The sequence below is a fragment of the Mytilus trossulus genome, chromosome 8, assembly GCF_036588685.1.
Source record: "Mytilus trossulus isolate FHL-02 chromosome 8, PNRI_Mtr1.1.1.hap1, whole genome shotgun sequence".
NCBI lineage: Eukaryota > Metazoa > Mollusca > Bivalvia > Mytilida > Mytilidae > Mytilus > Mytilus trossulus.
The window spans coordinates 29,837,533-29,863,651 of record NC_086380.1 but is presented as its reverse complement, the minus strand read 5'-3'; the positions used below and the strand labels follow the sequence as shown (position 1 = coordinate 29,863,651).

The 26,119-nt window shown below is 31.3% G+C and overlaps 1 protein-coding gene across 1 annotated transcript; it reads left to right on the top strand.

Annotated features, from left to right (window-relative positions):
- Positions 1-1,607: 1,607 nt before the first annotated feature.
- On the top strand, positions 1,608-25,841 carry LOC134680785 (amyloid protein-binding protein 2-like). The gene is made up of 14 exons (XM_063540016.1): positions 1,608-1,764; positions 4,391-4,479; positions 6,065-6,216; positions 7,428-7,551; positions 8,280-8,448; positions 10,540-10,596; positions 11,192-11,224; positions 11,770-11,837; positions 12,652-12,757; positions 15,635-15,759; positions 17,272-17,357; positions 18,272-18,462; positions 19,472-19,637; positions 21,478-25,841. Exons 1-14 carry the CDS (start codon positions 1,621-1,623, stop codon positions 21,708-21,710), a joined length of 1,743 nt encoding a protein of 580 aa, XP_063396086.1. The 5' UTR covers positions 1,608-1,620; the 3' UTR covers positions 21,711-25,841.
- Positions 25,842-26,119: the final 278 nt, after the last annotated feature.

The window sequence follows — 26,119 nt, the reverse complement described above, 5'->3', positions numbered from 1 at the left end:
TGAAAAAGAACAAATTATCATTTAGATATTTTGTTCTCAGCATTTACAAGTTATGTTTATATAGTGTAATGCTGTATCAATATGATTTCATAGCATACATATTTTGATTTTTATTAATTTACTTTATAAATAAAACTATTTCTTCATTTCAGTTATTATGTATAATCCCTGTCGTTATTTCTAGTGATTATACATAATCCCTGAAAATTTTAGTGATTATATATAATCCCTAAACTGGCCAGGGATTCTACATAATCCCTGAAAATTTCAGGGATTTTACATAATCACTGATTATACAAATTCACTGTAACATATAGACGCTATCTCTAACTGTAACATAACTGTCTGACATATTCTTTAACTGTGGTTCCTGTTTATATAATACTAGTATAAATATTTAAAGATGTCAGACCACCGATTAAAAATCCCTATCCGTTCTACCAAATTTTGAAATTTTCCACAGCTTTCTAAATATTTTACCTTAGGTTTAATGTCATAGAAACCATGTATATCCTGAATTGTTAAAATGTTGGTTCTGGTTTTCTGGAAATATTAAACTAGTATACTATGTAGCTGCTGTTTAAATTATGTTCCTTTAAATAATATAAACGATGAAAAGAATATAAAAATGAAAGGTAAATTGAACAAACTATCATAAAAGGATGATAACTTAAATCATTTTTAATGTCTAATAGGACAAATGAAATATTTTTTTTTCAGGGTTCTTTACCTTTTTTTCAAAGCTTGAATTAAAATTCGTGTGGTAGGTATAACCTGTGTAAAGATTATAATTTTTGCCGACCGTACGAGGGATGTAAATTGTAAATCCAGTCAAGATCGTTAAACACTTCCACCATGATCATCAGTCAAGATTATAACCTTATTTTATGTGAAGGGAATGTTTTAGTGGCGAAAGATTAAACAAAAGTAAGAAAAAATGATATTATAAAATGATTAGAATAAAATAAATGTAAAATTGAATAAAGATAAAGAAAATTTAATAAACATATTACATTTGGATAGAACAAGTTGAAGAAACAAAACCTTCAAAGACAATTTTGTACATTTTCAAATCTCCTGATCTGAGTTTAACAGTCCATCACATGTGTGAGTTAGTAAACGCTGCCGTCGCCGCCTCATTATTTCTGTCAAGAAGAGTCAGGCTCAACAAAAATCGTAACTTTTTTAAACCTGACCCCCCTTTTCTACTTTTCAATCGAGCAAACCACTGTTTCCTATAATCAAAATCAAAAATTCATATAAAAACAGAATTACAAACAATAGAAAATAAACATATAAAACCAGTGATTTGGATAGCAATTAATTTATTACTCTATACAAATCCTTGACACCAAGGATTCAGGGGCGGATGCAGGAATTTTCGAAAGGGGGGGTGCTAACCCAGGGCAAAAGGGGGGGGGTGCAAAACATATGTCCCGATACAAATGCATTGATCGGCAAAAATAAAGGGGGGTGCGCACCCCCGGAACCCCCCTTCTGGATCCGCCACTGAGGATTTGTATAGTAAGACAAAATCCATTTTTTTCTTTGAAAAAAACTTAGGTTAAAGAACGACAACTCCAACCTCCAGATGTCGCAGTAAATTATTTGCCATTCAATATGGCGTCTGCTTCGGCTCAGCTTGACTGGGTTCCCGATTCTTTGTACAATACAGCCGTGTCTGCCACCGTCGCTTCATATTATAGACACAGGAGAGATGTCAAGACTTTGCCTGAAAGTGTCCAATTCGATGTTTATTACAAGGTTGATTCATTGTGCCGTATCTGTAATTTCTTTCTGTGCACTTTTCGGAGTTTGTTTACGTTTCATTTTTATTCACATGTTATATCACAGACACTTCATTGTTCCATGCGATGGCAAATTACCCTCTCTATTGTAGCAAGCACCTGTCAGTTACTTTCGTAGACTTGTATCTCTCCAATAAGTATCGAATTTTATTCTAACAAAGTCCCCCTCCCCCTTAAATGTCAGACAAAAAAATCATTTTCAGTAAGTGAAATCATTAATGTCAATAATGAAAAAGATAGTGGTTTTAATATATTGGTTCTATTCATTTATTTGAGTTTTAGATATTCCTGCCTTTACAATGTCACAATGTTAATGTAATTATGTCTCAGTAACAGAGTAAGTTAGTGAGCTGGTGAGTAAGAATTGTTTGTTGAATTGGTCAATCGACATGCCCATGAATACTAATGACAGTCATGACAGTGCGATGTCACACAATTATTCAAAGGAAATCGTACAAATTACGTCTAAATAGAAGATTGAACATAAATTCAGATGTCACAATCTTTAAGTTAATAAGACACCATAAAAATTGATTATTCAATTCAACAATTGACCTCAGGTCAACCTGTGTGACTCATTCATAAAACACAACTTCTTGAGATCTATACATGTTGTATGTGTTTCTCTGTAAGAGATAAACCAGTCCTGGTAATTGTGTGTACGGGTCAACAAAAACTGCTTGTAAAAATGTCCATAAACAAAAAAATTACATTCCTTATTTTAAAGTCATATATATATATAAAACAAGTGACTGGTGAAAAATAATGTTTAACCAATTATTGAACCAATGCATGTATATATCATAAACTCAGAGTGCATTTGTTTCTAACCCGAAATTTCAACGACTACGCGACTATTTTGTGCGTACATCGTTTATGTGAATGATGTCAACGTTGATAAAAAAATGTAAGAAACAAATGGATTAAACGACTACGCGCGTAATCGTTAACATCGTTTACGGTTTAGGTTAGAAACAAATGCACTCTTAGTCTTCTGTGCAAGATTTTATCATTTTTGTCTCTAATTTATCATAAAATTGTCAATTTTTTTTTCTCTCTGTCTGTAATGATAAAAATGGCAGCTAATCATGCTAATTAATTGCTGTGTTTTAAGCAGTAGTTTACTGATTGTCACCTTATAGTAAACAATCAACTAAGAAGCATTGTTACTGAGCACATCTATAACATGTTCAATCAGATAATAGTTTATTTTAAACACAGATTCATGTGTATTGTGATCACAGGATTTTTACGAGAAGGGTCACGCTAAGGTCACTTGCATACTGAAAATATAAGTAGAAGTTTAAGTAGGTCTGGTGCAGACATTTTGTAGTTGTTTCAACTGAAGTACAACACAGGTGTCAAAAGGCGTCATTATGGAGTCAAGGGGGTGAAAAATAAACACAGGGACTTTTATAACTGGAAATTTTTTTTTCAATTTTCAAATAATTCATATTTTTACAATTTAGTCATTTTCATGAGATTCCAATACAAATTGAAAAATTGCACTTAAACATGCATAAAAACACCTTATTGGGATTGAAATGCTGGTTTAAGTTAATCAATAATTGAATAAACCTTTCATCTAGACACATATTCAACTAGTTCCTCATTTATTTTTGGCAAAAAAATCAGCTCATTTGAATTATGCAGGATCAATGGGTGATTTTTTCTTAGAAGAGCTTAGTTTTCAACATTTTAAATTTAGGATTTGAAAATACTGTCAACTATATTTTTGTAACTATTTTCTATTCTTAAAACTACATCTATACATTTATGCTACAAATCTACAACTCTCAGTCTATGGCTACACGTGCTGATCTTATCTATAGTCATGCATATTCATTAGCTATATATAGGCATGTCAAAATCGTATCATATGCGATAATGACCAGCCAATACACACTAATGATTTCATTAACCAGTATTAAAAAGATAAACATAACAATAAGAACAAAATGTGAAAATCAGTTTGACTATTTTATATACTAAATTTTAATCATGCTAATAACAAACAAAGAACAATAAAATCAGCAGACGTGTTTGAAGAATGTATAGATAGGTATACTTATATAGTTAAAAATGTTTCAAAAGGTATGTCAATGCAGAGAACATTTTGCATGACCCTTATTTTCAGACTTAAATGTTTTATATACTTGATGTACATGTACAGTATAAACAGTTCATTGAACACATCTTACTAAAGAAAAAGACTGATTTCATTGAGCCACAACTCCTCTGAAACCATACAAAGTTGTCGAAAAAATATTTGTGATGTATAACACATCAATGTAGTGTTTTATACTTTCAAAATTTGGCTTTGGAATAATCTTTTTTCCATAGAAAAGATATTTTTTTCGGAAAAACTTCTAAAAGTAACAGACCGTTATCAATCAGTGTCTTTCTTATATGGTTGCTCATGCTCAGTCTACGTACATTTTGTACCTCAAAATACATGAACAACGAAAAATGAAAAGAAAGTGCAGTTGTTGCAGTAAACACTTGAAAATTGCACTGCGATTTCATGGGCATCTTTTAGTATATTCTTATATTAATAACTAGTATTTATGTATTTTCTGTAGTTGTATAATCAAGGAAGATTGTGTCAACTTGGTATGGAATTTTCAGAGTTGGATACTTTCCTGAAGGTTTTAAATGTTAATGACAAAAGGTAAGAATTTAGAAATTAGACATGTATATTTTAATAAAGTTTTACTATACATGTATGTATGCACTTTTTTTTTATTTTGTCTTTTAATAGATGTGCATTGTTATTGAAATGGATATTTTTATTCTCATGCTATTTTTGTTGTTAAAAAAATAATGTGACTAGAAAATTTGTAAGGGTTCCGCGGAACCCAGTGTCTCGCCTACTTTTGCTGTAAATCACAGGCTCAACAAAAATTAGGAAAAAAATCAATAAAAACATTCCTCTTGATACTATCTTTTGATTGTAAGAAGCTTCTGTCCAAGTTTGGTAAAAATCAAGGATAGTTAATGAATCTAATAAATGTTTTGAAAACTTTAACTGCAGACAGTATGAAAATATTAACTGGAAGAAAATCTAAGTCCATTTAAAAGTAAAATACAGAAAAAATGGAGTTATCTTTTTACAAAATTTACTTCTGGATACTATCTTATGATCATAAATAAGCTTCTGTCCAAGGTTGGTACAAACCAAGGATAGTTTAAGAAAGTTATTAAAATTCGAAAAACTTTAACCACAGAGTGAATGTAATGTTTCCCCACAGAAAAACTAAGTCCATTTAAAAGTAAATAAAGAAAAAATGGATTTTTTTTTTTACAAAATTTACTTCTGGATGCTATCTTATGATCATAAACAAGCTTCTGTCCAAGTTTTGTACAAACCAAGGATAGTTTAAGAAAGTTATAAAAATTCTAAAAACTTTAACCACAGAGTGAATGTAATGTTTCCCCGCAGAAAAAAACTAAGTCCATTTATAAGTAAAATACGGAAAAAATGGAATTTAATTTTTACAAAATTTACTTTGGATACTATCTTATAATCATAAACAAGCTTCTGTCCAAGTTTGGTACAAACCAAGGATAGTTTAAGAAAGTTATAAAAATTCTAAAAACTTTAACCACAGAGTGAATGAAATGTTTCCCCGCAGAAAAAACTAAGTCCATTTATAAGTAAAATACGGAAAAAATGGAATTTTATTTTTACAAAATTTACTTCTGGATACTATCTTATGATCATAAACAAGCTTCTGTCCAAGTTTGGTAGAAATCCAGTATAGTTTAGGAAAGTTATTAAAATTTCAAAAACTTTAACCACAGAGTGAATATTTGTGGACGCCGCCGCCGACGACACCGACGACGACGGAAAGTAGGATCGCTTAGTCTCGCTTTTTCGACTAAAGTCGAAGGCTCGACAAAAATCAGTTCATTATGAAATCCAGCCATGCATGTTGATCTTTGCATATTTTCTGAAATTTTTAGAATTTTTTATTAACATTTTATAATCTAAATATTCACATGTGCTTCCTTCATGAAAAAAAAAAGAAATATAAGATTTTGTGTTTGTCAGAGACAGAAATCCTTTAAAACAAAAAAACAGAATATATTTAGGAGATCGAAGTTGTTTTTAACATTAGTCTAAAATTAAAAATTATGTCTATATACATTGTAGCATATCTCACTGTAAAAAGACAACTTCAAATAATTTGCATTCTAAAGACTTTTAAAATATGTATTTTGTAATAATTGATGACTTTTGTGTTTGTTTGAAGACACCTTCTCCACCACTGTTTCCAAGCCTTGATGGACCATGGTGTAAGGGTGTCCAATATATTAGCAGATGCATTTTCTGGTCAGTTCTCTACAGGAACTTGCAATGATGAGTCCTCAAAAGAAAAGGCCATTCAGCTAGGGTTATCTCTAGGTAAATACTTATTACACTGGCAGTGTATCTGTCAGACAAGAATTTTCAGATTTTTTTATTCAAGGAATGACTGTAATATTTTTTCTGTCTATGAAGAAATAACATAAAAAATTTGGTGCACACTGAATAACGTGCATAGGGGGTTATTTAACAGTGTGCACCAAATTTTTTATGTTATTTCGAATCGACAGAAAAAATATTACAGTCATTTCTTATAATTTAATTCTAAATTCCATTTTAAACCGTAGAAAACCATGGAAAAACATTGATGACGTCACAGTCACATGACTGAATTATGTCTATGGGCTCATAACAAAATAACATCAGCCAATCAGGAGATACCTTACATCCAAAATTAAATTATTTGAAAATATCATGGAAAAGGTCAAATTTGTTTTTTGTCAGACAAACTCTAAAACAGTTTGGCACAGACAGCTATGATCGTCTTCCTGTCTAACAATGAATAAATGAAAATGAACAGGTCAAAGTTGTATTATTTATTTATATACCGATATCAGATATTTCATAGTCAAAATGATAGTCAGGATAATCTTACATGATAATATTGATGTATGAAATATAGCTTGAATGGAAAAGTATCTAATATGTATAACATAGTTAAGGGTAATGTTCAGTCAAATTAAAGGACCATATCATGTTTTGAAATGGAAAATTTAAAAGCAGTTGTGTTTACAAGAGCTGAAGGTATATATCAATTTTGGTATATTTTGTTTGATACAAACAGTGGCGGATCCAGGTGTGGGGGTCCAGGGGTTGGAACCCCCACCTTTTTTTGAACGATCAATGCATTTGAATGGGGACATATAGCTGGAACCCTCCTTTGTCCTGGGTTTAAACCCCCCTGTTAAAATGGCTGGAAACGCCCCTGACAAATATAAGTGAAGATATATCAATAATTATGAGACAACAACCTCATGACACAAACTATCAAAAGAAATACAGTTAACTCAGAAATTATGAGGATGTTTATATAGATCTGAAAAATGTTACATTGTAATATAAATGATAAATGTACATATTATTTCAGAAATTACAGTAAATAAAGGCAACAGTAGTACACCGCTGTTCAAAACTCATAAATCCAATGACAAAAAACAAAATCAGGGTCACAAACTAAAACCGAGGGAAACAGATGCATATTTGTTTTGATTGTATTGTAAACTTAAGATATTTTTCTTTGTATCATACAGGTGGATTTTTAGGAGATGCAGGATGGTTTTCTGCTGCTGAGAAAGTCTACAGGGTCTGTTTAGATCTAGCACAAACAGAACCATCAATATCTAGTCAGTGTAGAGCATTAGAATGTTGTGTCAAGTGAGTATCTTATATACCCCTAGTTTTTGGTGGGGTTCGTGTTGTTTATTCTTTAGTTTTCTATGTTGTGTCATGTGTACTATTGTTTTTCTGTTTGTCTTTTTCATTTTTAGCCATGGTGTTGTCAGTTTTTTTTAGATTTATGAGTTTGACTGTCCCTTTGGTATCTTTCGTCCCTCTTTTATAAGACATTGATGTTGATTTATGACATTGATGTTGATTTAGAACATTGATGATGATTTATGACATTGAAATTGATCAATTACATTGAAGTTTGTTTAGGGTATTGAATTTGATTAAGGACATTGTTCTCATGGTTAGGAAAACTTAACATAGAACACCTGTTGGTGGCCATCTGCTGTTGTCTGCTCTATGGTCGTGTTGTTGTCTCTTTGGCACATCCCCTATTTCCATTCTAAATTTTATTAACTAAAATGGTGCATTTATATGTAAAAATAAGAAGATGTGGAATTATAAAATCATGTAGAAGATAGAAACTGGTAATCCTAGAAAAAGAAATTATTGTCTCCAGTTCACATTTTTTGAGTTTGTAGGCATTGTAGGTACTTAAAAAAATACTGGTTATTCTTTTTTCTTTATGATAGAAAATACTTGATGTGACAGACTACAATTAATTGCTTGCCAACTTTATTCAGTCAGCCAGAGGAAAACTAAAAACTGTTTAAGTAAAGTTTTAGGAATTTGATTTTTGATTTTTGATTTTACAGATTATTGCATGTACAGAATGCTAACTGCAAATACACAGAAGCCAACAGTACTAGTCACCAAGCCTCCCAGATCTTACAGAAGGTCACCAGTCAGGGGGTCAAGGTCAATACTGCAGCTTATTATACAGAATGTTGTGCTCTATTATTTGCTGAAAGTCAGTATAATGAGGTATGTTCTCAGCTACAATGAGAATTAAAAGTGTTACAGTCATTAAATAAATTGAATGATGCACTATAAATCTCTGGATAATTGAAAAAAGGGGAAAATTTCATACTTTTGGGGTCATGTCACGAAGGTAAGAACCATGTACAACAGCTGCTGTATCTTCACTGTACACAAAAGTCATCATTAGTGTGTCAGTCATTTTTTTTTTACTTTACTTTACAATTTCATAAATGGAATTCTTGTACAGCGGAATACTTAGACTGTTTTTATTTATTGAAATATTATATATAAAATAAACAGATATCCTCTAGAACCAGAAACTTAAAATCAGTCACGTCCTGTAAATCATTGTTATATAATTAGGGCCCCGCCGAAAAGGCGGGTCACCCTATAGTGATCAGTCTGTCCGTCCGTCCGTCCGTCCGTCTGTCCGTCTGTCCGTCCGTCTGTCCGTCCGTCTGTCCGTCCGTCTGTCCGTCCGTCCGTAACACTTTCGTGTCCGCTCCATATCTAGAGAACCATAATGATTTCATACTTTATACTTTACATGTATATTAACCACCACCAGAGGGTGTGTCATGATGTATGTACAACTTCCTAGGTCAAAGGTCAAGGTCAAAAACTTTGGTTTCAGTTGACAACCATGTGTTCTTTGGTGAAGATCGTGTCCGCTCCATATCTAGATAACCGTTATGATTTTATACTTAATACTTAACATGATTATTAACCAACACCCAAGGGTGTGTCATGATGTATGTACAACTTCCTAGGTCAAAGGTCAAGGTCAAAACCTTTGGTTTCAGTTGACAACCCCGTGTCCTGTGGTGAAGATCGTGTCCGCTCCATATCTAGATAACCGTTATGATTTCAAAGTTTATACTTGTCATCCATTTTAACCACCACCAGAGGGCGTGTCATGATGTATGTACAACTTCCTAGGTCAAAGGTCAACGTCAAAAAAACTTTGGTTTCAGTTGACAACCCTGTGTTCTGTTGTGAAGATTGTGTCCGCTCTATATCTTGAGAACCATTATGATTTCAAATATTATACTTGACATCCATTTTAACCAACACCAGAGGGTGTGTCATGATGTATGTACCACTTCCTAGGTCAAAGGTCTGTCTGTCTGTTGGTCTGTCCATCGCTAACAAATTTGATCCACACTATATTTTGAGAGGACAGCTGTTATTATTTCATACTTTATACCTGACAAACATTTTCAACTTAACATATATATTAAATGTGTCATAATGTATGCATCCTAGGTCAAAGGTCAGTCCGTTGGTCTGTCCATCCGTTCGTTGTTCTTAACAAATTGTGTCCGCTTTACCTCTCGAGAACCGTTAATATTTCATACTTTATACTTGGTGGGTCATAATATATTGAAGGCATAATTCTAAAAATATGTGACAAATATCAATTGGGCAGCATCTTTAAACATTGTTCAAACATCAATCCATATATCCAGAAGTCACCTTAGAGTAGTCAACAATGAGTTCACATCATGCAGTCATATCACTATTATACTATGAAAGTAAGTTGAGAATATTTATCAGTTTTAACTTAAAATCTTAGATTGAAATCACATGTGAGACTATGTAATAACTTCCAAATAATGCTTCATATCAGATTATCCATACAACTTATTTACCCCACATTATTGACAGCGGGGCCCAAAGAGATGGCTCCCATCTCAATGAAATCTAGTTCTATCTGCTAAAATTTACACTATTAGACACTTCACTTTTTGTGAGTTTTGCATCCTCTCACAGACATGGGTATTGATGTATTGATAGATTACATTTTTGAGTGGATATCTTTGTCAACTTCTTTATTGAAACATAGGTTTTCTCTGTTTTACAATCAGACCGTATAGAATGAATGCATTATAAAAAAAACGAAAAATAACCCAGTATATGTTTTGAATACAACAATTCACTTATAAGAATTGATATGATAAAAGATGTGATTGATAATAAAAATCATATTTCAAAAAATTTTGCCATCTGAGAATTAAATCATTAGTTGATATTTTTTTTCTAGAACTTTGTCATATTTGTAACTGTAATAAAAATTTGATAAATATATTTAAGGCAATGAAATACTGCAGGCTTGCTGTCCATGAATTGTCACCAGTGCTTCCATGTAAAGTAAGTAGATATTTAAATTTACTAAAAGTCATTTTACAGGTCAACAAACTATAAAGATTAGTCAAAAAAGGCTTAACTCATCAGATCTGTACAAAAAAATCTTAATCGAACAAAAAATTAAGACTGGTCATGTCATATTATATATCCATCCCTCATCCCTACCAACAAAAAGACATTGAGTACAGATCTGAGAATTCTTACAGTTTTTCAAAGCTTATAACAACAAATAATTTAAGCATAAAATATCAATCAGCACACATTAAAACATCCAATGGATTTTAATAGTTTAAAGACTTCATTTAGTCATAGAAAAACATAATTACCTTGTGCAATGCAAAAAACAAGGTTTTGTCATATTATAGTAGCATTAAAGTACCTATGTGTAATATTTAGTATAGTTTTAATTTACTTGTGAAAAATCAATATACAGGTAAATATACCAATAAAAACTTTTTTTAAAGATTGAAGCTCAGTGTAACAAAATGAGTGAACACTGTGAACATGGCTGATAGGTTTATACCGTAAGCTAATACATTTTTTTCAGGAAGCATTCAATCCTTGAATAATGATATCTCTCAATGTGTTTTATTTTCAGACCCTAGTCAGTGTATTGAGACAATGTTCAAAGGTGATTATTTTATTTCTAACAAAATGCAAACTTATTGAAGAAACTGTGAAACTTCAAACAACAACTTATTAAAGTCATATATATATTGACGGGAGAGGTTTCTGTTAGTAATTAAAACCACTTTCATTGTTCATAATTTACCCATGACACAACCTTATTGACTTAATTATTTAAGATAAGTTGATATATCATCATAGATTGTGCATTTTTGTGAATTCAGTAGAAAAATTTGATGAGAATTGTTTTGTAATGACACTAGAAATGTAAGCACATTTTATATGACCACAAAAAGCAAAAATCAAAACATTGAATATGAATTTAAATCATATAACCAATTTTAAGTTCTTTGACTACAATTATTCTGTGTCAGAAACCTATTATGTGTCAATTATTTAAATACAATCTAAATTCAAGTGTGAATATTGTTTCTTTTTTTGCCCAAACTGTTTGGTTGGACCTCTGTGGTTGTATCAAGCTGCACTCAACTATGCAATTTATTACTCTTTCTTACATATGACATGTATATGATTCTTTTTCTCATTTAGGCATGTGTTGTAAAGCGTGAATTCATTAGAGCAGAAACGTTGATCAAGCATGCAGTGCTTTTTGCAAGGTATGAGAAATTAACATAAACAGTATTCATTTTATTGCACAAAATGTGAATTGGACAATGAGTGTCCCTTCTGTGATGCTTGAACTGAAATATTTGAAAGTTAATAGATAAAATAAGATGTGGTATGAGTGCCAATGTTACAATTTATAAAAGTAAACCATATAGGTCAATGTACGGCCTTCAATACAGAGCCTTGGCTCACATCGAACAACAAGCTATAAAGGGCCCCCAAATTACTAGTGTAAAACCATTCAAACTGTAAAACCAAAGGGTTTAATCTATATAAAAGAAAACTTTTTTTTTTTTTTTAACATAGATATTATATAAACACACAAAAAGTCATGTATTTGTTACACTTTCACAATAATCCAACACTGCATAGGAGTCATTTTACATTTGCTCTTCATCTGAACTAGGAGACTGCAACTGAAAGATTTCTTCAACAATAGTAAATTAGGTTTCTTGACATTACAAGTGTATGTTATGGACCAGGGTGATTTTAAACAACCTTGACTTGACATGAGTGTTTTGTCGGTATGTCATTCTGTTCAATCTATGATTATATAGCCTATTTTAGATTAAAGTATTTTGTTATGGTTGTTTTTCAATGAAGTGGTTACCTCAACTTGAATCATAGTTCACATGTCCCAATTCATGTGAACTTTTAACTAAGAAATTTGATAGTGACAAAACAAAGAAGAATATAAAATGTAAATCAATTTTTCTAGAATATACTGAATGTCTAATTATATATTAGTAGCGATATTGGATAATTTGATTAAATAATGAATTAACAGTGTGATTATTTTTTTAGAGAGAAGTTTGGTATTCGCCATCCCACATATGCTGATGCCTTACTTGATTATGGTTTCTATTTATTAAATGTAGACTCTATTACATCTGCTGTCAAAGTTTACCAGGTAAGAATAGGTTAATAAACAATTTATTTAAACATATTTGTTTACAGTGGATTGGGAAACAAGTTTTGCAACTTATGTTAATCCCTTTTCACTTTGCGGGTGCGAATGCTGCCTTGTAGCTGCATTAGCCTACTCTTTTTGGAAATCTACAAGGATTTCTTTAATGTGCAAGAGATATGGCTCTCTCTTAACACAGGTCAACCATTTATCGTCCCCTTCCCACAGACTATCATCTTTTCCTCAAGACCATACTCGCAAATTGTGTCAAGGGAGAGCCAAAAATTGAGTTCCTAAAATTTTCATCCCGAACGGGAATAAAACCAGCAACCTTTGTGTTAGTATTCCGAATAAACAATTGACAATGTACATAAGATATCAACACATTTGTATGAGGCTGAGATAGTTGGGAAGGTAGAGGTTTATTGAGCCTTTTAACTTTTTTGTGTGGAATATAAAGCAATTGATATTTATTTGACCCTGATCTATTGTTTTTAAAGCAATTGCTTTCATGCCGTCGCGTATGGCCATCTTTGTGACCCAGATCAGAGACTCCGCCCAGATCAAGCCATAGTATTTTGTTAAACAGGCTCCTGGTCTGTCATTCTTAAACACCAATGTATGTTTTCTAATGCAATACATAGCTTGAAACTTTTAAAAAACGTTAGTGGATTTAAGAAGTTTCAGCATACGTTCTTGTAGATGTATTTTTGTATTTAGGGGGACAACCGTTTGACTATCAAAAAACATAGACGTCCGAGTGAAAAAAATGCATTTTTATACCTGCGATTCCGTTTTCCGTTCGTACGATGTTTCAACAAAATATGGAATCATTTCAGTTGTTGATTTAGTATTGACGGTTTTATATGTTTAATTGGTGTTTTTTTAAGAAAGAGGTCAGGTGCTCTTGTTCATTCATAAAATTGTCATTCATTCATAAATTTATCGTAAAATCAAAATCACTACACAGGTTATCAGGTTATACGTAGTGTCAAATGATTACCTGTAATCTAAAAATAGACAAAGTTAACTGACCTATTTTGTTGATTTGTTTGCGCAAATAATTTAGAGGAACGAAACCCTTGTTAAAAACACATAACGATAAGTTTGTTTTCCTTTTTTGTCATAACTCCGTAAGATTTAATCGATCACCTTACTAATGAAATGGACCCGTCCAAACGTGATAGATGCCAATTAAGTCCAGATGAAGAGATATTTACAATTTGGAATTTTCTAGTTTCATAGATTAAAAAAAGTACATCCTTTTTGGATATCATATTCAAAACTGGGTATGCATGACAAATGATAAAACCATTATCCTCGTCTTTCCAATGGACGAGTCTACTACGTTTGTTGACCCTCGACGGTCCACCGTGTTTGCTATTTTATTTCACATGTTTTCGAAATATTGAAGATCATTTTCACAATGTTTCCTGAAAATTGGATAAATATCAAAACAACTTAGAGCTGTTTGTTCTTGTTCGTTTAATTACGATTTAATGTCATGTTTGTCTGTGATGGCCCCTCTTTTCGGGATTGCACGAGAATTATAGTTATCTCGTACCGCATGAGGATGACACATATCAACTGAGCAATAATGTTTGGGACTTAGTTTTTAAGAAATGATGACAAAGTAACATTATGAAAATATTTTTAGTCAGCTGAAATACATATTTATTTTTTACATGTTTATGTCTTGTAAAATATTTTGTTTCTTTCCCGTTTTTCAACATTTGCGTCTGGAAAGTTGAAATGTTTTTACTGAAGTGTTAAATTTAAATTAATTATGAAAATTAAATCAATAAAGGGAATTATTGCCCAGTTACAAACACTACTAGGGGATAATCCATTATAATTTCTCTTGGAGTTATATGTTTCAGCACATGTATATTTGACACCAACTTTAGCCTGGTAAACGTGTTGTCTCCTTGTGAAATATAAAACATATTAAAAATGACTTTCTGCTAAAGTCTTTAATTGATATAAAGTTAAAACCTTCTTAATTCTCACTAGACAACACTCCTGTCATGTTTAATTCTTAAATATATGTGGATGAAAAAAAAGTCCCCAAAACATAAACATGGCAGCAATTGCTTTTACAGCCTTACAGGCTTTGATTATATTGTAGCTTAAAATTAAAAAACTCAATATCAATCTGAACAAGACCCTGACAATGAGATTGTGAGAAGACTTATATAAAATTAAATTATCATTGCACATATTTTCACTTTGTGAGGAACAATATAAAAAAGAAGATGTGGTAAGATTGCCAATGAGACAACTATCCACAAAAGACCAAAATGACACAGAAATTAACAACTATAGGTCACCGTACGGCCTTCAAAAATGAGCAAAGCCCATACTGCCTAGTCAGCTTTAAAAGGACCCGATAAGACAATGTAAAACAATTCAAACAAGAAAACTAAAGCCCTTATTTATGTTTTTTTTTTTAAAATGAACGAAAAACATATATGTAACACATAAACAAACAACAACCACTGAATTTACAGGCTCCTGACTTGGGACAGGCACATACATAAATAATGTGGCGGGGTTAAACATGTTAGCGGGATCCCAACCCTCCCCTAACCTGGGACAGTGGTATAACAGTACAACATAAGTACCAACTATAAAAATCAGTTGAAAAAGGCTTAACTCATCAGATAGACAAAAATACAAGTGGACAACTTTGTCTGTATCTTTGTAGAAGTTGGCTAATCATCTGAATTTAATGTGACAGATATTTTGTATTTTTGAAGTAGAACCATTGGAGAATGAATTTTCTGTGGTGAAAGAATCATTCAAGTTTTTTTTCAGATTGTCATAAATTATTTCATCATTTCTAAGATTGTTGATATTTTATATGTATTTCTGCTGTAGATTGCATTAGACATACGAATGTTGGTATTTGGAGGAAAGAATCTGTTTGTAGCTGTAGCACATGAAGATTTAGCCTACTCATCATATGTAGCAGAATATAGTTCAGGGAAATTTAGAGATGCTAGGTAATTTATTATGCCCCACCTACAATAGCAGAGGGGCATTATGTTTTCTGGTCTGTGCGTTCGTTTGTTCGTTCGTCTGTCCAGGTTTCAGGTTAAAGTTTTTGGTCGAGGCAGTTTTTGATGAAATTGAAGTCCAATCAACCTGAACATAGAAAATGATAGTGTGAGTGGGGCATCTGTGTACTGGGAACACATACTTGTTAATCATGTTGTAATACAAGATTTTGTCAACCAATGTTTTACCAATAAAAAAATAAGAGATAAGGTATGATTGTCAATAAGGCAACTATTTTAGTTCAAATAATGTGAATTTTAGTTTAAACATGTTTATTTATAGTGGATTGGGAAACAAGTTTTGCAACTTTTATTAATCCCTTTCCACTTTGCGGGTGCGAGTGCTGCCTTGTAGCGGCATTAGCCTACTCTTTTTCGAAATCTACAAGGGTGTCTTTAAAGTGCAAGAGATATGACTCTCTTTTAATACAGGTCAGCCATTTATCGTCCCCTTCCCACGGACTATCATCGTTGTTAGCAGTTAATGAATTTATCCTGCAATCAATTATGTACATTGTTTTTGCTTTGAAAGACTTAAAAACTCGCATCAATAGCATTTTTTTACGATTTAAAATGTATAAGTTTTTGTTTATTTTACCGTTGAGGACTGCATAGTAAAATCTTTAAAACAAAAATTTAATAGGCTATGACTGATATGCTAAGAAGATTCTTGCATGGTCAGCAATAATACTACATGCAAAGTTATTATATATTTATTACAACATGTGACAACTAATTTCAACAGTTGAAAGAAATATCAAAACACTGTCAGATTTCAGAAAAAGTGTATGATGTCCTACGCTTCAGAGTTTCAAACTGACTGCGACATTTACTGAATTTTGACATTGTTGCATGGTGGTAGATTTTGCGCGAAACAAATGTACACATTCAAGATGTGAACTTAATGATTGGTGCCATATATAATGGAGTTAATCTTGCTGTTCATTTTTGTTAGTGAGAAGAAAGTGGTTTGCAGATCTAAGACTTGAACATTCACCAGATTGTAAATAAGTCATTGGAATTTGTGTGCAATACACATTCTGAGGTCATGAAAGTTCATACAACACTTATGAGTAGCAATACTCAAAGTAGGCAAACAGTGGGTGGAGCTTTGAAACTATATCATGTTATTCTAGAACTGAAAAATGAGGGCCTTATCCCAAACAAGGGACGTTGCAGAAGAAAAGGACTTTTGTACTATCTTTCAATGAACGTGTATATCTTTATACTATACAAATACAGACTAGTGATATATGTGGGGCTGTAAATGTAATGATAAGTCACCCAATCGCAGGATAAAAGTAACTGTACAGCCTTAAACAACCCATTCTGGATAGTCTGCTATAAAAGGCCTTGAAATGAAAAATGTGAAAACTATTGAAACAAGGGAATTAACAACGTAATTAATAGCAAAACAGATGTATCAGTGTCTATAACTATTTGATTTTCAATTTACAGAGAGCATGCTGAAATGGCTATTGACATCTTAGGATTAATTTTACCTGAAGATCACTTACTGCTTTCATCATCGAAAAGAGTCAAAGGTATGTCATTATAAAAGCTGTTGGTATCGTCTTATAAGATAGAAAATTTGTTGAATAGGCTTTACTCATTGGTTTGACAAAATGAACCAAAAAGAATACACTATTTTACAAAAAGATTAGGGACAAAAAGAACTGACATAGTGTTGTAAAAAAGTATGCATAGTCATTAGAGGCTAGTAAAAGTTAATTGCAGCTAATAAATAAATCATGCTTTCTAATGATATGTCTTTTCTCGCGCCATCTATAGTATTTAATTATCTTATCTTTTTATACCCCCACTTTAAAAATGATGGGGTAAATTGTTTTACCTCTGTCTGTACATTTGTCCATCTGTCAGTTCATCTATCCATCGGTCAGTTCATCTGTCCATCCATCAGTCCAGCTGTCAGTTTGTCAGTCTGTCCTATGAATATATTTCTTCCCATCTTTCTCAGGAACTACATTTTAAGGATTTCCGACATTTGGTTTTAGGGTTTAACAAGTCAGATATACTGAGTTATGTATATTCAGATTTATCACTCATCAACTTCCTGTTTCTATATACTTTTAGAAGGGCAGGGGTATTACTAGTAAACAGTAGCTCACAAATTCACTTATTCATATTCTCTCTTGTACCTAACACTACACCTTGCTACAGGGAGATAACTTTATAAAATCAGTTAAAGGTTTTAATTACGTTGTGTTGTTTAGGGAATATGAAGCTTCTTGATGATCAAAACAAGTGTTTTTCAAACTGCTATATAACCAGTGAATTTTTTCTGATAAAACAGTTGGTTCAAATGTTTTGAAATTTTTATATTTTTGTCAAAGGGTCAAAGTGAATATGAAAATTAAACAAGCCAAATTAATTTTAGTTAAGGTGTTGGGTACCACCTTAATTGCAATAACATAATAATTAAATTTTGTGTTTTTAGCTTTAATCTTAGAAGAAATAGCAATAGACAGCCATGATAAGGAAGACGAGGACAGATACTTACAGGAAGCACAAGACTTACATTTACAGTCCCTTGCTCTCGCCAAAAAAGCATTTGGTGAAAATAATGTTCAAACTGCTAAACATTATGGGAACTTAGGTAGACTGTATCAGTCTATGAGAAGATATACTGTAAGTCTGTATGAAAAAAATAGGTCTGATTTGAACTATGGTAAACTGGATTGTTTTAGGATACTGTAAATTCAGAAATTATTGTGTGCACTCATTATTGCGATTTTGTAATTTAAGAATCAACTGCGATTTTATATCTTTGCAATATTGAGAAAAATCCTTTTTTATTCATGTAAAATATTTCAAAATGTGAGTTTAAAATATTGCAATTAAAACCCTGTCACATTTTTCGCAATAATAAAAACATTGAAATAATTTCTGAATTTACAGTAGTATATATAGGTTGTATTCCTGTAAACTTATGCAGGCTGTTCTACAATTTATCCTGGTGGGAAGGATGAGAGGCATACAAATCAATGAGGTTTTGAGTGTTGCATATTCAAAATAATTTTGTAACAATTATAAGAAAAAATTTAACATGGTTAGTGTATGGGCTGGGCAGTTTGGATTAAAAAAAAAGTACCTCTAATGCCCTGATTGTGTTTAATACTGGATCAGCACAACTAAAATGTAATTAAGAACTCAAGTTACTTTGATGACACAGTTCAGGATTTCAAAAATGTGAACAGTGCTTATGCCATACAACAATTATTAATAAAAAAAGATGTGGTATGGTTTCCAATGATCAATACAACTCTTGTCAAGAGACCAAATGACAGAGAAATAACAAGTATAGCTTACCATACAGGCTTCAACAATGAGCAAAGCCCATTCAGTATAATCGGCTATAAAAAGCAAAGAATGACAAATGTGAAACAATTTGAATAAGAAAATTAAGACTGCTAAATTACATTAAAATTGGACATATTGAATTAAAAACAACCGATTCATGGGAAACGCTTTAAATAGAATATTTTTTTTTTTCATTCTTGAATATTTTTCAAAGTAACTGGACTTATTTTTATTATTATAAGTTATTTGAAAATGAAACCTTGATTGAGGTGATTTCAGATAAATTTTAATGATTTTCAGTTTATTTTATTGTAATGATTTTTGTCTCATTCTGTAGGAAGCAGAAGAAATGCATTTAAAAGCAATAGAGATCAAAGAGAGAATTTTAGGTTCTGATGATTATGAAGTAGCATTATCAATAGGACATTTAGCCTCTTTATATAACTATGATATGGAGAAATATGACGAAGCTGAGAAACTTTATCTTAGATCCATAGCTATAGGTTAGTAAAAACAAATTTGTACTCTTTGACGGATTAATTGGTAAGGCTGTTCCATTTAGACATACATGCATATGTAGGTGTAATACCACCATTGATTTTCCCCTATTAGTCTTTGTTAAATTTGTACTTTTCAAAAAATTGTGCAGAATTTATCTTTGTTTCAAATAAAGAAATACTTGGCATGAGTAAAGTTTGATCCTGTCCAGTTCTATAGAAAAAGTTTCACATAACATTTCATTGCATATAAGAAAATAACCATCATTGGAAGTTAACCAATCAAATTTCTCCCCTTATTCTATCTGTGTACAAGGTTTAGTCACCATGTAACCTCAAGATTACAAAATTTTCTATAGAAATCACAAATAAAAAATAATGGTGTTTTGAAATACCCAAGACATATGTTTATGACACAGAAATAGTTTTACTGCAATAAAATGTAGGATTAATTACCTAAAACGGTCAAATTCAAGGGAATATTTTTTTTGACCTACTTTCGTATGCAACCGGATGTGACGTACCATGATTTGGTGGTATTACACCTGTAGCCCAAGGAAAGGCACTAGAAAAATGTGGTAACCACCTATGGAGGCATATTAAAATTTCACTTAAATAGAGCAGACAACAGCCGAAGGCCACCAATAGGTCTTCAATGTAGCGCCCGCACCCCTAGGCATCCTTCAGCTGGCCCCTAAAAAATATGTATACTGGTACACTGATAATGGACGTCATACTAAACTCTGAATTATACACAAGAAACTAAAATTAAAAAACATACAAAAAAACAAAGATTATACTCTCTCATATTTGAGATTTTGAAGTGTCTTCCCTGGGTCCCATGTATGTTTTTAAAATCACAAAAATACGAAGCTGTGATGAAAAATCAAATGTCAAAATCAAAAGCTTTAATCACTATAAAAGCAAGTAAATATGTAACAAAAAAAATACAAAATGGCATATAGACCAAGCATATTAGCCAAAAAATTAAAGACAACAATACACAAATTTACCATGGTATATTATCATAATGAAAGGATGTATTAGTACAGAGCCATGTCATATGTTTATCAAAGAAACATAAAAAGGCAAATAGACAAAGCGCATAAGCAAAAATGAAAGACGAGAATACAAAAATGTTTTACAAAAGCACAATGATGGGATGTTTAAGTACAAAGCCACATCATGTATCAAAGAAACACCAAAAGGCATATGTTTAGACAAAGCACATTTTGAAACAGTTAACAGAAGAAGTTAACCAAAATTGAGTGTTATTGTAAATTGTGTGAGATGAAAACCTTAAGGATGTGCTAAGGTGAGGTTAGTTGAAAATTAATAATTTAAGAATTTGAAATTGATACAATAGGCTGGTAGAGCATCAATTAATGATAAAGATAAGCTAAAAATATTGACAGGTCATGGACCTCCTTTTCGAGATATTTCAAATCTAAAATATGGTGGGAAAAGGCTGACTCGAACTTTTACTTAATATTTGCATTGATATTATTTGGGTCTCAAACAAAAGAGAAAAAAATCAAGAATCTTCTAATTTTTTGGTAAATGACTTTTCATGAGCTATTTAGTCTTATATGAAAAAATAAATATGTGTTATGGGGCAAAATATTTTACATTGTATATTAAATGGAAAAACACCAAGGAGTCCGAACATTTGACACAAATTCCAATACCTCACCTAAGTACATCCTTAAATGTCCCTGTCTGTTTGCTGAATCACAGTCCTCATTCATTCTTTAAATTCTTTCAGCTTCATTGTGTTTTAAACAATATAGTTCTGTATAATAACACAATTTAACAAAATATTCACATCAAAGTATTGCTTTCACAGGAAAACATCTATTTGGAGATGGTTACAGTGGTTTAGAATATGATTACAGAGGACTATTACGACTTTATCGAACAATAAAAAATTACGCCATGGCTGAACATTATCATAATGTCTTACAACAGTGGAACCAGATTAGAGATCGAACAAACCAGGCTGAAGTTGAGCCGCTAGAATTTACCCCACAATTAACTTTACCGGAACTCGTACAAAGTGTATTTGGTGACGTTTCCTGAAAAGAAAAAAAATGTGTAATTCAACTGGTTTTGATAGTGTTTGTGGAAGAAGAGTTGTAAACGAAAACCTGTATCCTCACTTTCAAAGATGGCGGAAGTTTGACTATGAACAAATTATACGAAGTGTAGTAATCATGAATATTTATGATCACTGTTATCTGAAAATGTTGATGTCTCAGCTTGCTGCTTTTTGTTTAATTATGAATGATCATGTGTCTAACTATACAGTTTGACTGTATTGTTGAACAGATTGACTGTACTGCTGTACAGTTAGACAGTTTGAATGTTATAATTTGTAGATTGCCTGTATTGTTATACATGTACAATCCGACAGTTTGACTGTATTGTTTGAACAGATTGATTGTACTGCTGTACAGTTAGACAGTTTGACTGTTATAATTTGTAGATTGCATGTATTGTTATACATGTACAATCCGACAGTTTGATTGTATTGGTTTGCAGATTGTCTGTTCTGCTGTACAGTAAGACAGATTGACTGTACTGTTGTACAAATTGACTGTATTGTTGTACAGTTGAACAGTTTGATTGTACTGCTTCACATATTAAGTACTGTTGTACAGTTGGACAGTCTGACTATTGATGTACTGTTGTACAGTTTGACTGTGCGAATGTGCAGATTGACTGTACTAATGTGCAGATTGACTGTACTATTGTGCAGATTGACTACTAATGTGCAGATTGACTGTACTAATGTGCAGATTGACTGTACTGTTGTACAGACGATTATGATTCGAATTATCAATTGTTATTGTGAATAGCAATGCTATTAACTTTAAAGAAATAATGTTATTGAATTTGCCAAAATGGTGAATTAACATGTTGTTTTCATGTTTTGTGATCCTTTAGCTTGTTGATTGTGATACCATGGTTATAGGAGAGTGCTTTCAATGTTTGTTAGTGACTGTTAACTGACAGTCTTAATTTATTTTGATTTATTTTGTGATTTTTATAATACTGGTGATATATGTATATTATATAGATATGTACTGTTATAAAGTGCTATTAGTATTGTTTTTTCCATTTTACTGAAATACTCAATAGTTTAAACATAGTACTGTTAAAAATCTTTAAATTGAATACTATAAATTCAGAAATTATTGCGAGGTTTTTATTATTGCTACAAAATCTGACAGAGTTGTAAACAATAACTTAAACTGGCATTTTAAAATATAATATATGAATTAAAACAGGATTTGTCTCAAAATCCAAAAAATAAAAATCACGTTTTAGTCTAAAATGACAAAATTGCAATAATAAATGCACACAATAATTTCTGAATTTACAGTAAATAATGACTCGACAAACAAATCATATGATATGAATGATTTTATTGATGACAAGTTATAAATTATGAATCAAGTTAATAATGAAAAAAAGCCCACTAAAAATTAGGTGTAGATATCTGACTTCCATAATTCATTTGACTTAACACAGAGCTGCAGTGCCAGGAAATAAAGGCATCTGCACATAACATAAAGAAGAAATGACAGAATTTATCTGACTACCATAACTTTAGAGTCTTTATCATGTGAAGCATGAGGTTTGGTGTCGCTTTAAAAGGTGTGATATTTATTCCTTGTTTAATTAGATCCATCATGTTTACATTGAAATTGTCATGCAGATAAAATCGTATATACTAAAAAACATTTATGGAGTTCATGCTTTATATGATTTAAATAGATAAAGATCCTTGGCTTGATGGTCTAATGAAAAATAAGAAAAAAGTTTTTTTTTCGTTTTCGTTTATCTTTGATTAGGACATCTTGAAACATTATCAATTTATCATGAATAAATTATGATTACAGAGAATAAGTAAGTAACTTTTAAAATTAAAAAAAAACATAACATTTTTTTTTTCAAATGACCATGATAAACAGTTAGATAGATCTTTGTTTTAAGTAGCATTCAAAACCTTTTGTTCTTTCTGGTCTAGACATTTCCTCTACCTTTACAATTTTGTTCATTTATGTAATTAAAACCTGAATAATAATTGATTACACTGGCATAATAGCACTAATTAGAAAATTAAAACACATGATTTTGAGAATTATAAAACAATTTCTGATTTAAGAAATTTTGGAATATAATGTTTATGAACCCACAGTATTCATATCCACCTCAGCTCTTTGTCTCAGTAAATACAAAATTTTGGCTGCATCCTTTTCCCGCATATTTCCATCTGATTGATAATACAATGACATGGTTAATAGTTTTCTAATCTTCCCAAGGCATTACACTTACTCCAAAGACAAAATTCAAGTCTTTATTTTTATTATTGAACACTTATGTACATTCTCATTTATCAATGTTTATTTGTAAACATGCTTATTGTGAAATGTATATTTCAATTTCTTACAAATTCTTTAACATATGAATTAATCTAATAGTTCAGTATCATGTTGTTTATTCTATATAAAAGAACATCAACAGAATAAATAATGCTGCAAAAATGCTGGTGAAGGTTAATTAACATGCTTCAGAGTTTCATAGTTTTTTGAAGCTCTAATTTCATGCTTTTCATTCTAGAAAGCTTAAACTCAGTGTGTATTATCTCCTGGATATTTAAAAATGTTTAAAATGCATAAAAATGGCCTTTTCTGTCACATGCAACTTAACATATGTATTGTGCCATTTGACTGTAAATATCCATTATTATTTAAGGACTTTTACAGAATTAAATGCATGAGGGAATGGGAGGTTTTTCTAAAGACCTGATCATCCATTGAATAAATCATTCATTTCGACTATAATTCTTTAAAAAAATCTTAGTGAAATGCAACCCCCCACATATTAGAATGTTTTTATTGCTTCTTCTCCTAAAGGGTGATAAATTTTGGAACAGCCCTTATATAAGTTGAACATTTTTATTCTATTCTGTATTTAATTATGTGTTTTTTTTTATCAAATCGATATACACAAGATCAGCACTGCCATTTGTTGTAATTTTAAGCTTTTCATCTAAAGTTTCAATGCAACTAAGAATTTCTTTATATATTTTGATACAACAATCCATGGCATTATATAAGGGTTCAGATTCTTGTACTATTATATTTGATGTGGCAGTAATTGGTTAATACAATACATTAATGGATTGCAATGAAGCTGTCATTCAGAATATCTCCTATATTTTAAATCTGATTAATTTTGCTCTTTTTCTTTTAAGTCTTTATCTACTCTTCAGCTTTAAATTCATCAAGAAACTAAATTTAGTCTTATATATACGTGAGAAGGATTTTTTTTTTTTAATTTGAATTTGTCACTTTACATTTGAATTTGAATTGGACCATTTTGTAACTTGGTACCTGTTTGGCAAATTAATTATGGATTTATAAGCTAAATAAAGATGGAAAGAAAAAAATAAGACCAAACTTTATTTGATTTGAAATTTATGTATATCTTAGCATCCAATCTATACCCCTAAATCATTACCCCTATTGGGAAACTCCACTGCCTAAATATTTAAGAATAGCACATCTGTTATTTTCAATGATAGTTCTTATTATTGTATTGGTATTAAACTCATACTCCTATCCCCTTCTTCTTTTTTCTAATCCACCACTCTATAGTTTATCACAATCTAACAATCTTATTATAATATGGTGTCCAAATTTTGCTTACAAGGATCTGAAAATGCTCTATTCTTTCTTCTTTAAAGACCTATCAGGATCTTATAGGTTCATTAATACACACCTTTATAAAACTGAAGCCTGATGTTAAACTTACCAGACCAGAAAGTAAGATCTAGTGTTGTAAGATTCTTGTGGGTAATCTTGGACACATGATACATTTGTGATATGTACAATGTATTTTTATCAGATTGGTCTCAAAATGATAAAAAAAATACAATGATTAACCATGCAGGTGCATTATATTACTAACTGTCCTTTTCTATTCTTAGACTTATAACATTTGCATTGCTCTTTTTTGAATAGAATCTGATACATAAGTAGCCATTAGAACAATATTTAGTAGTGATGTGGATGTTTAAGTTACGAAATGTATACCAGTATTTATTTGAAAGATGTTGATCATGTTCATATATACAATGTATTTGAATTACATTGAGATCATTGTCATTTCAAATGTGAAAAAAATAAATAATAACAAACTCATTTTTGTTGTTGTTTCATTGTACATTAGAGACAATTGACTGTTAAAATGAACATACAGTGTTTGAACAGAGACTTTTGTGCAGATGCATTGAACAGATCTTTCTTTCTTTTAGTCTTTCTTTCTAGGTGGATATAAACTGAATGGCTTTTGGGAAAAAGAACACTTTCAAGTCTTGTTAAGACATATACGATTATCCAAGAGTTGCAACAGTGTTACTGTCTTCATAATTTCAATATTCCAAGCCTCATCTTTACACTTTAAACTTGTTTGTACAC

Excerpts from the sequence above, each read along its gene's own strand:
- LOC134680785 (XM_063540016.1), top strand. The coding sequence starts at position 1,621 with ATGGCGTCTGCTTCGGCTCAGCTTGACTGGGTTCCCGATTCTTTGTAC. Across the intron at positions 4,480-6,064 it reads TTAAATGTTAATGACAAAAG|ACACCTTCTCCACCACTGTT; the intron begins GTAAGAATTTAG and ends GTTTGTTTGAAG. Across the intron at positions 15,760-17,271 it reads GGGAAATTTAGAGATGCTAG|AGAGCATGCTGAAATGGCTA; the intron begins GTAATTTATTAT and ends TTCAATTTACAG.